The sequence below is a fragment of the Neolamprologus brichardi genome, chromosome 19 (genome assembly GCF_056152115.1).
Source record: "Neolamprologus brichardi isolate AB-2024 chromosome 19, ASM5615211v1, whole genome shotgun sequence".
Lineage (NCBI taxonomy): Eukaryota > Metazoa > Chordata > Actinopteri > Cichliformes > Cichlidae > Neolamprologus > Neolamprologus brichardi.
In genome coordinates, this window is record NC_142122.1 from 7,328,229 (window position 1) to 7,341,964 (window position 13,736).

A 13,736-nucleotide genomic window follows, 5' to 3' on the forward strand; every position below is an offset into this window, starting at 1 on the left:
CGAACGCTTCCTGGCCATCCAGCGTAGATGTCAGTGAAACTGTTGGGAAGACAACGTGAACATTTTATTTGTACTGTATAATCTGCAGATTCTGACAGAAATCTGCAACTATCCTTTGAAGCTCCTCTCTAAAACAGCAATAAGGATCGTTATTAGGTTATTTACATTATTATGTAAATAACAAAATAACTTAAAGCAAAAATTGGGAAAGAGTAAAGTCCGAAGTCTTTATATTAACGGCCATCTGTCAAACAATACTGTTTAGTCTGGGTCTGAACAGAGCGCGTTGTGTTTGACGTCTTCTTTTGCGCATGCGGGCCGCTTTGAGCGTTCACACTAGAGCGCGTTTGCTGTCGCATTTTATTTGTAGTGTGAACACGCAGACAAAAAAATTGGATTTGATCAAAAAATCGGAATTGAGCATTAAGACCTGCAGTGTGAACGTAGCCAAAAAGACAGGAAGCTGGAGCTGGAAGAGATGAAGATGCTTAGAGTTTCATTTGGAGTTACCAGGAGAAACAGCAAGATTTGTATGTCAGATGGACGTCAGCTTGGGTGGAGCAAGTTTGCATGCAAAGTTAGAAATGGAGCAGGCAAAAGAAGATGAATATAACACTATAAGTTCAGAAAAATTAAACATAATGTTTTCTACTGAAATATTTTGTTTTTCTCCCTTTTTACTTTAAGCAAAAATAATCTTTTTTTTTAAATCTAGAATTTATTGCTGTTGTGTGCACCTACATTTATTCTACTGGTTATATGAGTAATATTTAAAGTTTTTTTTAAGTTCATGTGTCTAAAGGTTAATTGCATACTTGTAGGTGTTTTATGTAGCTTCATGGTAGAATAGCAAAGCTGTGACACAATGAGTGCAGTGGGTATCTGAGTTAATCATTGTAATAGGACAGGAGTGTGCAGAGTGATTCTTTGCTTACTGTACATTTGAAAGTTGCCTTGCCTTTGCTCATTAAGAGTGGTAATCACCAAAGAACATGCATAGAAGAAGAATGCCACTCACCAGAACTGAAATACCAACTACATTAATGATGTGTTACTACAAGTGCCAGAAGAGTAAACTGCTTTCAGATAGTTGCATTAAAATTATTTGAAGGCTCAAACACAAAAGCTATCCGCTACAGCTGGCCATACCAACACACCTGTCAATCAAAGCTGCTATGCCCAATTTTAAATTTAAGGAAAATCCCATATAAATGGGTAAACTAACCGTAAAGTTCAAAATAGTGTTTTGCAGCAGGCTGTGAAGATGTTTATTCTTATTTGTCCTGTAAAATTGATCATTTTAACATGAGAGTTTCTAGGGATTGGCTCATCAAGTCAGTCCCCATAGGAATTAAGGGAACTGCATATTTTAGCATCAGGGTTGCAGGTTGCTAATCACTCACCAAAACATGTCTAATATAGAGTTATTATTACAAGTAATTGCTATTTTTAATATGGGATGTGTCATTCAGCTTGCACTGTCATTCAGCTGGTTGTCATTTACCAAAAGAAAAAAAAACTTAAGATGATGTATTGCCTGAAGTTTTTTTTAGTGTGTGGTTTATCATATGGGGTACATGATATGGAATTTAAATTAAATATGCAATTAAAATGCATAATCTTAAAACTTTTGTTAATGTGCTGGTGTGCCAAGGTTTTTAATGGTTGCAAGGGTGCATGTGAAGTGTTTTTAAGGCACTTCACATGCACATGTATTTAAGGCACTTAAACTGCAAGACACTAGAGCTTAAATGCACACTGTGTGCTTAGTGCAACTAGTAAAACCACACAACCACCACAATTTCCTGGTTTCAGTAATGCTTCAAAAATACTTTCATTTCATAATACCAGACAGAATATAGAAGATTGATGCATTGTTTTTTTTTCTTTTTTAATTATTTGTTTAGAGCAAGTCAACTTTGATTAAAACTGAATGGAAATGATCTTATATGTGATCAAAGCTCAGTCACTTCCTTGGTAAATTGTGGCTGTTTACAACACTTACTGCAATACAAGCAAACATTTCAGATTTGTTGTAATAAAACGAGTAATAATGCGTTCTTCTCTTTTCTTCCAGGGGATATCATATTCAATGCACGCTATCCAGAATTGCCTCCAGATTTTATTTTTGGAGAAGATGTTGAGTTTCTCCCTGAACCCTCTGAACTACCAGTGAGTAGAATGGAAGAATGTGAAGTGTTTAATTAATAGACGGAAAGGTTGTTTTTATAATTTTCCAGTGAGTACAGTCTTTATCACCACATCTGCTCCACACCACAACATGCATTTGCTAAATCCACCTCTGATTCATTTTTATTAATTCTGCATGTCAAATATAGGACCCATTTTCTTCAAATGGTGGATGGTCACAACCTTATTGACTGAAGTGGCCAGGAGAGGTTTAGTTCATAGTACATCTAAATTTTAGAAAAGCAAACAAACACTATGTATTTTCTGTGGATCTTGAGCCTTAGCTGTTGTAGTGATTACACGTCTTATAATTGTTTTGACTTGCTGTTTATCTGTACATCTGATCATCTCTGTGAATCTGTGATTCACTGGAAGGCTAGTCTGAACAAATGAAAATGTACTGTCCATGTTTATAATGTGCCCTTTTTCATAAAGAGGGTACTTCTTTTTAGATGGACAGATTTAAAGTTTTATTAGATTCATGTGAATGCTCTTCTTCCTGGAAATTTACCTGGAAATTCTTGGTATTTGTTCAGTCATGTTTTGTTTAATTGTCAGTAATTTTCCTCTTTGAAAATGGTTCCAAGAAGTCATTTTTTGTTTTTTAACCATAAAATGTCAACACAGAAGTATGTGGACAGCTGCAAACGGTTTTGAGCCTAGCAGGAAAACTGGTTTTCAAGGACAGATTGCATCAGCATTGTGGAGTTTCAGATGAGGTGTGGTTGTTTGTTTTGCATATTAATAAAAGCTGTTGCACCACAAAATTGCATCATCACTGTAAGTTCCAGTGAATCCCAAAGGATTTTGAAAGATACAAATGAATACTTGGTCAGACTTACTGTCATGGGGTAACTTTACAGAAAGAGTGCTTTACAGCACATGTATTCTAAAAGGTTTCACAATTAAACCAGAAAGTTTAAAATTTCTGTCGCCCAAACATTAAAAGATTTCTCAGAAACTAAAATACAAGCGACAAAAGCTGCTTATGTCTTCCCAAAGATCGCTGGCTTGGAGCAAAGAATGGGCAATGATGGTAAAGAATCACTGTACTGCACTAATCTGCAAAAATCCTGATAATGCTTATAAAGGCTCTATTTTCTCAGTTATGGCAATGGCAGCTGCAGTGTTTACAGTTGTCTTGATCTGTGCTCAATCAGCCAAGTAAGGAAATCCCAAAAAGTTGATTCAGTGGGAGAAAAGTTTCATCACTTCTTAGGTCACTTGGATGAGTGATAAAATGTTTCTCCCACTGAAATCGCTATGTGCAGATGAACAGAATAAAATTATGGAATAAAGTTTAAAAGTTTTAAAGTTTAAAGAATAAAGTTTAAACTTTTTTAACTTGAGGAGCTTGAGTTACAGTTCAAAATAATATTTCATCATACCATACTGCCCTTGGTGCAGTTTCTCAATTTGTGCTCTGTCTGAAACCCATTTCCTTGCTTTTTTAATGGCATTGTCACTTAAAACCAGCTTTCTTCTCATTGGCTGTTCCTTCCAAACAGAAGTGTTGCAGCTAATTTCCCATAGAGCACACTGTACAGTCTACTCTGTATAATTAGCATACTTTTGAGTGAATGTCTGTAGTATTTTTTTCTGTAGGTTTTTTTTTCTGACACAAACTTATAACAGCCAACTTAGTTGTAAACAAATGAAAATGTATGTTAAACATGGCAAAAAGAGAAATTTTCATATTTACATAGTTAAGCAGTTAGTTCTATCTCAGCTCGATTGGTCACTGGTTTAGCATGTCATTCCTGAATTACATTGTGGAATAATTACACCAATCTAATTTCCTGTGTTTGATAGTCTAATATTTTGTCTTTTTATGTTATTTTCTAATATATATATATATATATATATATATATATATATATATATATATATATATATATATATATATATATATATATATATATATATATATATATATATATATATATAATCACAAAGTTACATTCAGTTTTTTAGTGTGCAAAATCACACACTTACACAATCAAGATTTGAACCGACTGGTTGCCCCTTACAAATAGAATACTTGAACAGGAGTAGGGTGGGTGGGATGCAGGAGGTTTACCTACTATGTTTGTAATTGTGTGTTACACAAGTTCTGTACAAATAAAGTTTATTATTAGTAGTAATATTATTATTACCTAGCCAGGTAGAGCATGGAATGTCTACTACCAAACAGCTGTTATAGCTACAGAGCAGTTTGAGACAAGCAAATGCCTTGATATGTGGGCTGAGCTTCACAGGTGCCAGGGCATGCCGTGAAGTATTATGGTCAGTGTACTAATTTTCCACTGTGCCACTGTTATCAGAGCCCATGGCTCTGAGATGAAGAGGGTTTGTTGGGTCAGGAGCGCAGTCGGGGGCATGCTCCTTGTTTACAGGGTTGTGCATTTCATCCCCCAGGGTCAAACTATTGGAGCCTAGTTTTACTGTTACTTCCTGAGGCAACTAGAGGAAAATATTAGGCCAAACGACTCGCACTGTGGCAAGATGGCAAAAGGGTGCCTCATTGTGACAATGTGCCTGAACGGCCACAGCAAATTTGGCAGCGCGGTTACATCTACGCAGCTACAGATACACTCTCTGATGATTAAATTTACATCATTCTGACCTTAGGGTCTCTAGTGGACAGTAAATCACATTGTATAGTGCATGTCATCATGTTTTTGCATGGCTAAAGCAGGCTACAATACACTAGTAGAAAATCTTTATCATTAAGCTTTTCACTGTAGTGTAGCGTTGTTCTTTCTGGGGCATTCAACAATTCAAGATCTAATTTGTACTCAGATATTACTGTCCCAGTTTATGTATGTGACATTCAAAAATATATTTTCTGTTTAAAAATATTTAACCAACTGAGTAATCATGTCTCAATTTCAAGGCACCCATATGCCTTTTGTGCTGCTTTATTGTTTTTAATTTAAAAATGATTACAGAACCCAGCAACAATTTGCCAAAACACACCGGATGAATTGATTTTGTGATCAAAACCAATGTGTGATCCAAACATAGGATGCAATCAACGCAATCACACCTAATACATTAACAAAAGGTAATGGAGGAGGCCAAGGAGAAGGACCTAAAACTGGGGTGGGCAATTCCAGGCCTCGAGGGCCGGTGTCCTGCAGGTTTTAGATCTCACCTTGGGTCATCACATCTGAATCACATGATTAGTTCGTTACCAGGCCTCTGGAGAACTTCAGGACATGTTGAGGAGCTAATTTAGCCATTTAAACAGCTGTGTTGGTTCAAGGACACATCTAAAACCTGCAGGGACACCGGCCCTTGAGGCCTGGAGTTGCCCACCCCTGACCTAAAAGGAAGAAGCCAAACAGGGATCCAGTACCTACATAAGGCCCATGCTCAGCTACTGTGCAGCATCCGTTTTTTTTTTTTTGTTTTTTTTATGTGTTCTGAAATAAATGAATATGACTATAATTCTGTCATCTCCACAGCCTTTGGTAATTGCTACTAATCAAACCATTGACCTTGTACAATGATTCCAGTAAAAGTAATGTCTATTGGCATGTTTGCGTTGGGTTATTAGATGATGGTAAACACAACACAGACATGCCAATAGGGCTAGCTGGAAATGTGCAAACATTTCTGTAGCTACTACTGGGTAGTTATCCATTGCTATTTTTGAAGCAGACTAGCATGGAGCTGCTAAATTCCCCTGCTTGTGTCAGAGTCTGGGAGAAGTGAGGGGAGTATTGCTCACTGTCTCATAAATCCAGCTGTGCACATAAGGGGAAGTACCTCCGCAGAGCCAGTGCTTGGCAGCCCACTGCTTGTTTATTTTCTCACTTATAGTCTTGCTGCGTTTTGCACTTCATGCTTTCATAATCCTCCTTCGTCTGTTTCTCTGCCTGAGATTCCCACTCCCTCCTTTTTCCTCTATATTTTCAGTAAGTACATCCCCCTCTCGGTGTTAAAAAACTCTCGATTCTGTGGAGTTCATTAATTTCCCCCTCATATCTCTTGTGAATATTTACCGTCTGGCCGTGGGAATTTAGATTGTTATAACTGATTGTTATCTGAAAAATATTATTTTGATATATAAAACTGTGACTTATCATTAGAGTAACATGTTTTTATGAAAATAAATAACTTTTCACTTATACTAAGGAGCTAAACATTTTTGTGTGACACTGTCTCTTAATATTTCTTGGTGCTTGTGAGTTCTACTTCAAGTGGACTATGTTTCTAGCCATTGCTATCCAGGGGGTAAACATTAGGCTAATTTTAGGTTCTCTGTCAGTGGCTGGTTGAATTCCTGATGTCTCAGCAACACATTGCTCTTGTTTACAGCCAGTCAAGGGTATCATTAGCTTCTCTGTTTAGGCTTGTGTTTTTCCCTGCTGTCACCAGGCCTTGAGTAGGTTTATTATCCATGTTTCTGTTTAGACAGAGAAATGTATTGTTGTTGCAAAAGAAAAGGGAGGACTAAAACATAATGCATGTGCTACACAGTAGATGATCAGTAAGGTTTGGTAATATTATATGCACGTTAGAAACTGCATAACATATTCTAAAATCTTGAGTGAAAATGTTTCCTTTTAGACAATTAGGCTCCTACTTAACTACGGTTTTAGCCTGATCACATCATTGTGAAAGCATGCCTAAGATAACCTATCACCACAATTTCATGTATTAAAACTTCCTTTTGGAGGTGATGATAATACATGCTTAAATCATTGCCTGCTCTCTGGTTAATGTGAAGTGCTAGCAAGTCTCAAAATGTCCACTCACCCAAAGATGTTTTTATGGAAAAGAAATTTAACTCTTATTAAAGGCTTGTCCCATTTCGTCGTCTTGCTTTTAACCTTTCATCTAAAAACCTAAGGGGTAAAGTTGTATCTAAATAGATTAAATGAATCAACCATTTCAAAAGCTGCATGTACATAGACTCACCAGTGAAATCTCGTAAAAACATTTGAAAAGTTTGGTGACTTTATCCAAAAACATAATTTTGCAATCATTTTTCTTGACAGGTTGTACTTCTCTTACGACTGAGGGTCAAGTCTGAGAGAAGTTTCCACCTGACCTCCTTAGAAATGCTTTTTTTTTCTTTTGTACAATAACACATCTCTTGGACCAATATACATTTATCCTCTTAAGCTACAGACCCTTGAAGCATGAGGTTTGGGGCTTTTTAATTTGTGCTGTTTTCACCAGTGCTTTTGATCCTTCATGCATTCAAAATTAGATGGGTGGATTAACTTTTCACTCTGTTAAAAACAGCAAAAAGTCACATGAAGTACTCACAAAAACTGATGGCGAAACGTCTCAAATTATTTTCTAGCCAAAACGTGTCAGTTTTATCCACATGGCAGTGCTGACTTATTGCTATGGACAGCACATTATCGTTAACTTTTGTCCTAGTTTTCATCTCAACATTCAAAGAGGAGTCTCAAATTATTAACCTCGTCAATTTGGAAGCTGATCTGATATCTATAGCTTTAAGGTAACCTAAAACTTTTAAATTTTAGACTTAGATCCCCAGTGGCCAAGCAATCCATTGCAAGCAGCACTTTGAGTTCCGTTTGAACAAAAAGAGACCTCTGGCAGAGGTTAGTGACTGTTGTACTTACTTGAGGAAACTCTAGGAGCCTTGCCACCTTTAGAAGGTATAGCAAGTCAAACATGGACTACAAAGGCAGCAATAACAAAGTAATCCTAAAACCTCTGCAATTGTTAAGAAAGGCCCTTCCAAGAGTTTTAACCACAATGGATGATGAATGAAAGAGACTTTAAATATCCCTGCTGGATGATGAGAGGCCACATGTCCCACAAATAAACCATTTATAGCCGAACAGTTCCATGAGCCATGGAATATGAGAAAAGTCTGTCACAAATTTATTGAGGTTCGCTGTTATATTGTTGTTAGGGTGCAAGGGTTGACTGGAAACTACAGATGTAGGCTAAATAGCATCCAGACCATTGCTAATTGGCCACCAGGGCTGCTCCCTGCCTCAGCGTGCTTTGAAACTCTTAGTGGGTTGTTTTTTAACTGGTCAGTCATGTTAGCTATACTAGTTTCATGACTCTAATTACTGTATGTCAAAGCAATGGAAAGTCATCTGCCAGTCTAATGGGTTTTATTTTGGACTCAGAGGGAGCCATTGTTCCTTTCAACATGGAGATAAATCTTAAGTCGGCCTATGATTGCCACCGCAACACTTAACCACACTGACACATTCATGACTGTTTAACCTAAAGATTTAATTGGGAAGGAGGCTTATCGGAGATTACTGAAACTATGGCGAGCATGTCGAGACTGTATAACACACCACTTTGACTTTACTATGGAGATGACTAAAACACCCTAAAATAGCCTTAACTGAAGTGGCTTATTTGGGTGGCCTCAATACACTGCAATATAGATATAAACGAAAGTAAGACACTTGAATACAACTAACATTTAATGCAGCCAGCAATCTGGACTGAAGCGTTGTCTGACCTCCATCAAGAGGTGAAGGGGTTTTTTATTGGAATTATGTGTATTTGTTACTAGATTTGCATATTTTGTACTTTGTATGTTCATTTTGACATATGGTCTGACAAAATAATGCCCTGTTGGTTTCTGGCTTTTCATTGGATATTAGATATTAGATTCATTGCATTAACCTGTAATCGTTTGTAATGGTTTAAGGTGACTGGCCAATAATTTGCCCTCTCCCAATAATAATTATTATTACTATTATTATTGTTGTTTTTGTTGTTCCTAAGGACCTCAGATGATTGAGATTGCTCTGAGCAATCTCAACATTGTGAGACCAATTTGGCATTGTGTATCCTGATTCAGTTTACTTAGCGCAAAAGTCCATCTACAGTCACAATAATTGAGTCCCTTTACTGACCAAAGATGGACAAACTTAACTGCTTGACCCTTGTAAGAGATTGCACCAAAACAGGAAAGGAATGCTCTGTTATTTATATTTAGAAGCACATTTACTGCCTTTCCACAAAATGCAGTGCAAGTGCCCCAACTATTTTAAATTATTTTTTCTTAACAGAAAGTTCCATTAAAATCAACATGTCATTAATACGAATTATCATGAAAGAACATGATATTGAATAAAGAAAATAAACTTGCAAAACCAAAGATAATTATAATTCCTTCAAAGACTAAATTCTCGTAGAAAAGCCAGCAAGTCATAAGTGTGCCATAACTAAGTGCAGTCATTTGAGAATGGGTTAGTCCTGGGGGCAGTCTTCAGAGAATACTTGAATAGTTCCTAGTGTTTGTCTTGAGATGCCCATTCTGAATTTGGGGGCTCTAATTTACTGGCCTAGAGTTGGAACCGTTAACATCAGCAACTTTACAAGTGACAACAATGGAAAGTTCACCAATGATTGTCAGAAGCAGCCCAAAGATTTTGTCTGATTTTCTTCTGACTGAAATGACCTCATCTTCTTAGCAATGGTGCCTAATAATCAGTTCTCTAAGACTGGCGAGATCAGAACGGAGAGTAGTTCCAAAAAAAAGATCTAAACGCTGCTGTTATGATATGATATGATCATGTTCACCTTAAGATTAAACATAAAAGCACTTAAAATAAATTTCTTATCAAGATTTCAAGAGAAGATCAGTTTCTGGCTTATCTGTGATAGCGGATCGTGTTTAGAGCAGGGGTGGAGAGCTCAGAGAAGTGGAGTTTGGAAAGACGTGTTAACCTAACATGGTGACAGGAATACAGCGGAATAGGTCTGCCCACGGGTTGCTGGGAAAAATGACCAGAAAGGAGGAAATGACAAAGACAGAGGGCGGAAGGGAGGGAAGGTGGAGAGCAATACCATTTTAATTCCTTACGTAGGTTATGTTGCATCATACATTTTTTCTTCCCTAATTCACCAAGTGATGGCAACACACTGGACTTCAGTGTTTGTACAAATGTTTGTATGGAATACCCCCCCCCCCCCCCCACCTCCCCTTTCTGAAAAAACAAAAGATAAAGAAAAAACCTTTAAAAGCATTGAAGCTGATTGGGTAAGAGTTTGAAGTTGTGTATTCAGTGCGCATGCTGTAGCATGTCTGGGTATGATTGTCGTGATGGTGCATTTTGCTTGTGGCTGATCTGTGATTGTGGTGCACTGTTCTGTAATCTTGAATTCTTTACCACCCATTCCCTTCACATAATTTGTTGTACATAGTCAGCATGCACACCCACATCTAGAGTGAGTTATAGGTATTATAATAATAATATTGCAACATGAGAAGCCTTAAAAGGTTTTCTGTGTTTTGGCCCCAGAAAATATAAATCATGGTCTTCTCAGATCACTGACAGTGATTTGAATAAACAGCACAAAATGTTCCCGTTCACTCATACTGACATCAGATGGAACAAGACAACCCACTGTGGGGCAAAAATGTTTTGGTGTGTTTCACCACTGATGGCTGCAGACAGTATTGTTAGACTCTGCATCTGTTAACCCATTCAGCTACATGAGTAATCGGCTTCCCTACTCTGTACATTTACGACAGCAAAAACAAATTTGAAGGTGTCTTTGGCCAATGAAATCACAAAACTCTTGATCTTCTTTAACCTATTGTGATACGGGGAGTGAGCTTGCACCATGTAAGAACAGTCATCTCTAATGGTTCCTCTCTTTTTTACTCAACTAATGCTACCATTTGTTGGCCCCTGTTTCCCCCTTTCTTTGTGTGTAATAATTTCTCTGGTCTAAACTTGTCCAGTGATGCGTGCAGGTACGAAACTTTTGGGAGTTCCCCTGCATTCTGAATCTTTCCCATTCTGCATATGCCTGAGAGCGTGGGTTAGCCGTGATAGCCTCTCTGCACACGGCTTCAACATGTTTCCACTTAACCTTTTTGCAGTACTCTGCTGTGCGGTTCAAAGGTTGGCTCTTTCTTGTTTCTCTGGAAATCCCACATATTTTGGAACTGTTGAAGTGTAAGGATATCTCGTTTGGCTCTGTTTCCTCTAATTGGACTGGACTGTGTCACCTGTAACTGCGAAAATATATTTAAAAAAAAAACAAATAGGCTATTCTGGTCAGGAAATAAATATAGCTATTTAGTGTATTCATCTGTCCCCTTAGCTCCAGTTGTAATGATAGTTCAGCTAATGATAGTGCTGGTGGAAGTCTAGCTGCCCTCAATTACCCCAGTTGAGTAAGATATTTAATTTTTGATAAACCTCATCTTGTATTCATGCAGGGCAAGAAAGACAGACGTATTGTCTGACAAACCCATACTTAAACTAATTTCTGTTGGTCTCTTTTGGTAAAACAGGTAACTCACCAGTGTATTACTGTTGTTTTCCACCCTTTTAATTTGGAGCAAGCATTTAACTGTTTACGCTGCGGGCATTGTACAGATTCAAGAGAGATGCCTGAGTAGAATCTGGGGTTGTGGACCTGAAAGGCTGAAGGCACAAGTGTTTAAAATATTCTATATTTTTTGATTTCTCAATAAATATCGTGAAAACACCAAAGTGGACAAGGAACTCACCCAAAGATCTAAATAAAAATGGATGTAGCCACATTACACATTGATTTTTGTACTCCTTGTTTTGAAGCCTCATTGTTAGCATTTTGGTCACTGTCATGTTGATTTCTAAAGGCTAAAGGGACCGTATTTGGATTATAGGGTGTAGTGTCACCTTTATATCAATTAAAGCTTGCAAACCTGGCTAGTGTGCTACACTTATAGATACCAGATAATTATTGCTAATTAACAGGACTAATCAAATGCTCAAATTTCAGTCACCATAACTAGAGCGCAAACCTTTTTTTTTAGACAGTCTGTATTACATACCTTTCTATTTTATAGTTAATATCACCAAAACTCTTCAAAAGGCTTGAATGGATGCATTATTTGTTTAATTAAAATAAAGTAACCAGTGTTTTTCCAGCTGGGATCGGGTCAGTACTCTGTATCAGAAAATTGCATCCCTAAAAATAGGACATTTTATGATTACATTGTATTTTTGTGCTCAGGGAAAAGTGCAGAATAGGTTAGCCTTGGTTTTAATCTTTTTACTTTATTTAGTAGTAATAAGAAACATGTACACAAACGTGTGTAAACGTGTGTGCCCCCCCGGCCACCTTCCCAACAAATTAAGACTCCAGAGAGAAGATGAGGACTTACACAATGAGGCATTGTATCAGGACAACTCCCATACAAAATGGAGTGTGAAGCCAATCTAAGTGTTCTCCCATCTAGGAAAAGGAAACATTCCCAGCATCACGTTACCCTCTGGTAATACTGCATGCCAAGCATTGATGAGCGCTTCCTATCTGCTGCTCCAACTCGTCCCCTGTTACTGTTTTAACAAAGAAACTCAGATGGCCCATAAAGCTACATTATGTCAACTTGTGCATAGTGTACCAACTGTTGCTCCCGCTTCCTTCCTGCTTTTGGGAATAATGGGTTCCAGCTTTTATTGGAGTTTATTATCGGCAGTGCTCACTGACAGGTCTGGGAATGCTTTTCATGTGCAGGGTATTGTTTGCAACCAGAGACTGATGAAGGAAAGGGGTGCTGGCGATTCCTAAACACTAGCTGATGTATGAAACAAATGCCAAGACTTAGATGGGACAGCGCTCTCAGCCCTCAAGAGTCTTGGTGAACCACATTAAAAGTAGTCAGAAAAGTGCTATTTCTGTCAACAAGTTGCTCTGTGTTGGACACAAACCGCACAGATCACAGTGAAGGAAAATACACTGGGCTGAGAATGCCAAGTGTCTTCAACACATGACAAGAGCAATTTAGCATGATCTTACACTTGGCACTCTCCGGGGGCGAAACAGGGTGTGAGCCCACACTTGAATTAGCGACTAACAGAGATTAATTTAATACTTGGGAGTTTTTTAATGCCTCACACTTTCAAGTCTACAGCGATTTATTGGATCAGGTTGCCAGCATCTATAAAAATCACATTTAAGACGTAAAAACAAATATCTTCTCTTGGCCTATATAATTATCTTGCATTTTCAGATGCCAGTCCCTCTCTTATTGGCCTAAGATAAATATTGGATCGAAGATGGTACAGACGGATGGCACAGGAAGACATAATTCTGTCAACTTGGGTCTATTCAGTGTGAAGATGCCCAATTTAGGTGCACATTTTGTTCTTAAAGGAAAACACTTATTTTTTGTTGAGTTCTTTCCTTATGCTCAACATATGTACTGTGCTACACAGGCAAATATACTCCGATTGCTGTTATTATATGAACTATGTTGTTTCTCTTGAGTAATATGTTACAACCCAGCTTGTAAGGTGCTGCATAAGATGGAGCCTGACACTAGAGTTTTTATAAAGGAGTTTTATTTAAATTGCTGGATAAATTAAAATGAAAACACTGGGTTTCCTAGCTCAGAATGAGCCTTCCTACGCTGAATTTAATCGGGCCACTTCATTTACAAAAAAATTGTGATTCTAAGTATCACATGTGAGTTATAGTTTTAGATTCCTTCTTGTCAGCCAAATTATTTCCATTTTTCTCACCAGGGAGAACCTTTTAACATTTGGTGAACTGTCCCTTTAAAGGGTCAGATTATT

General features: G+C 37.6%; 1 protein-coding gene across 1 annotated transcript in view; it reads left to right on the top strand.

Annotated features, from left to right (window-relative positions):
• babam2 (BRISC and BRCA1 A complex member 2) overlaps nucleotides 1-13,736 on the top strand; it is a 111,131-nt gene that overhangs the window by 13,862 nt on the left and 83,533 nt on the right. The window contains exon 4 of the mRNA XM_006799390.3: nucleotides 2,078-2,172. Within this exon, the coding sequence (XP_006799453.1) occupies nucleotides 2,078-2,172 (95 nt within the window). The remainder of the gene's footprint in view (nucleotides 1-2,077; nucleotides 2,173-13,736) is intronic.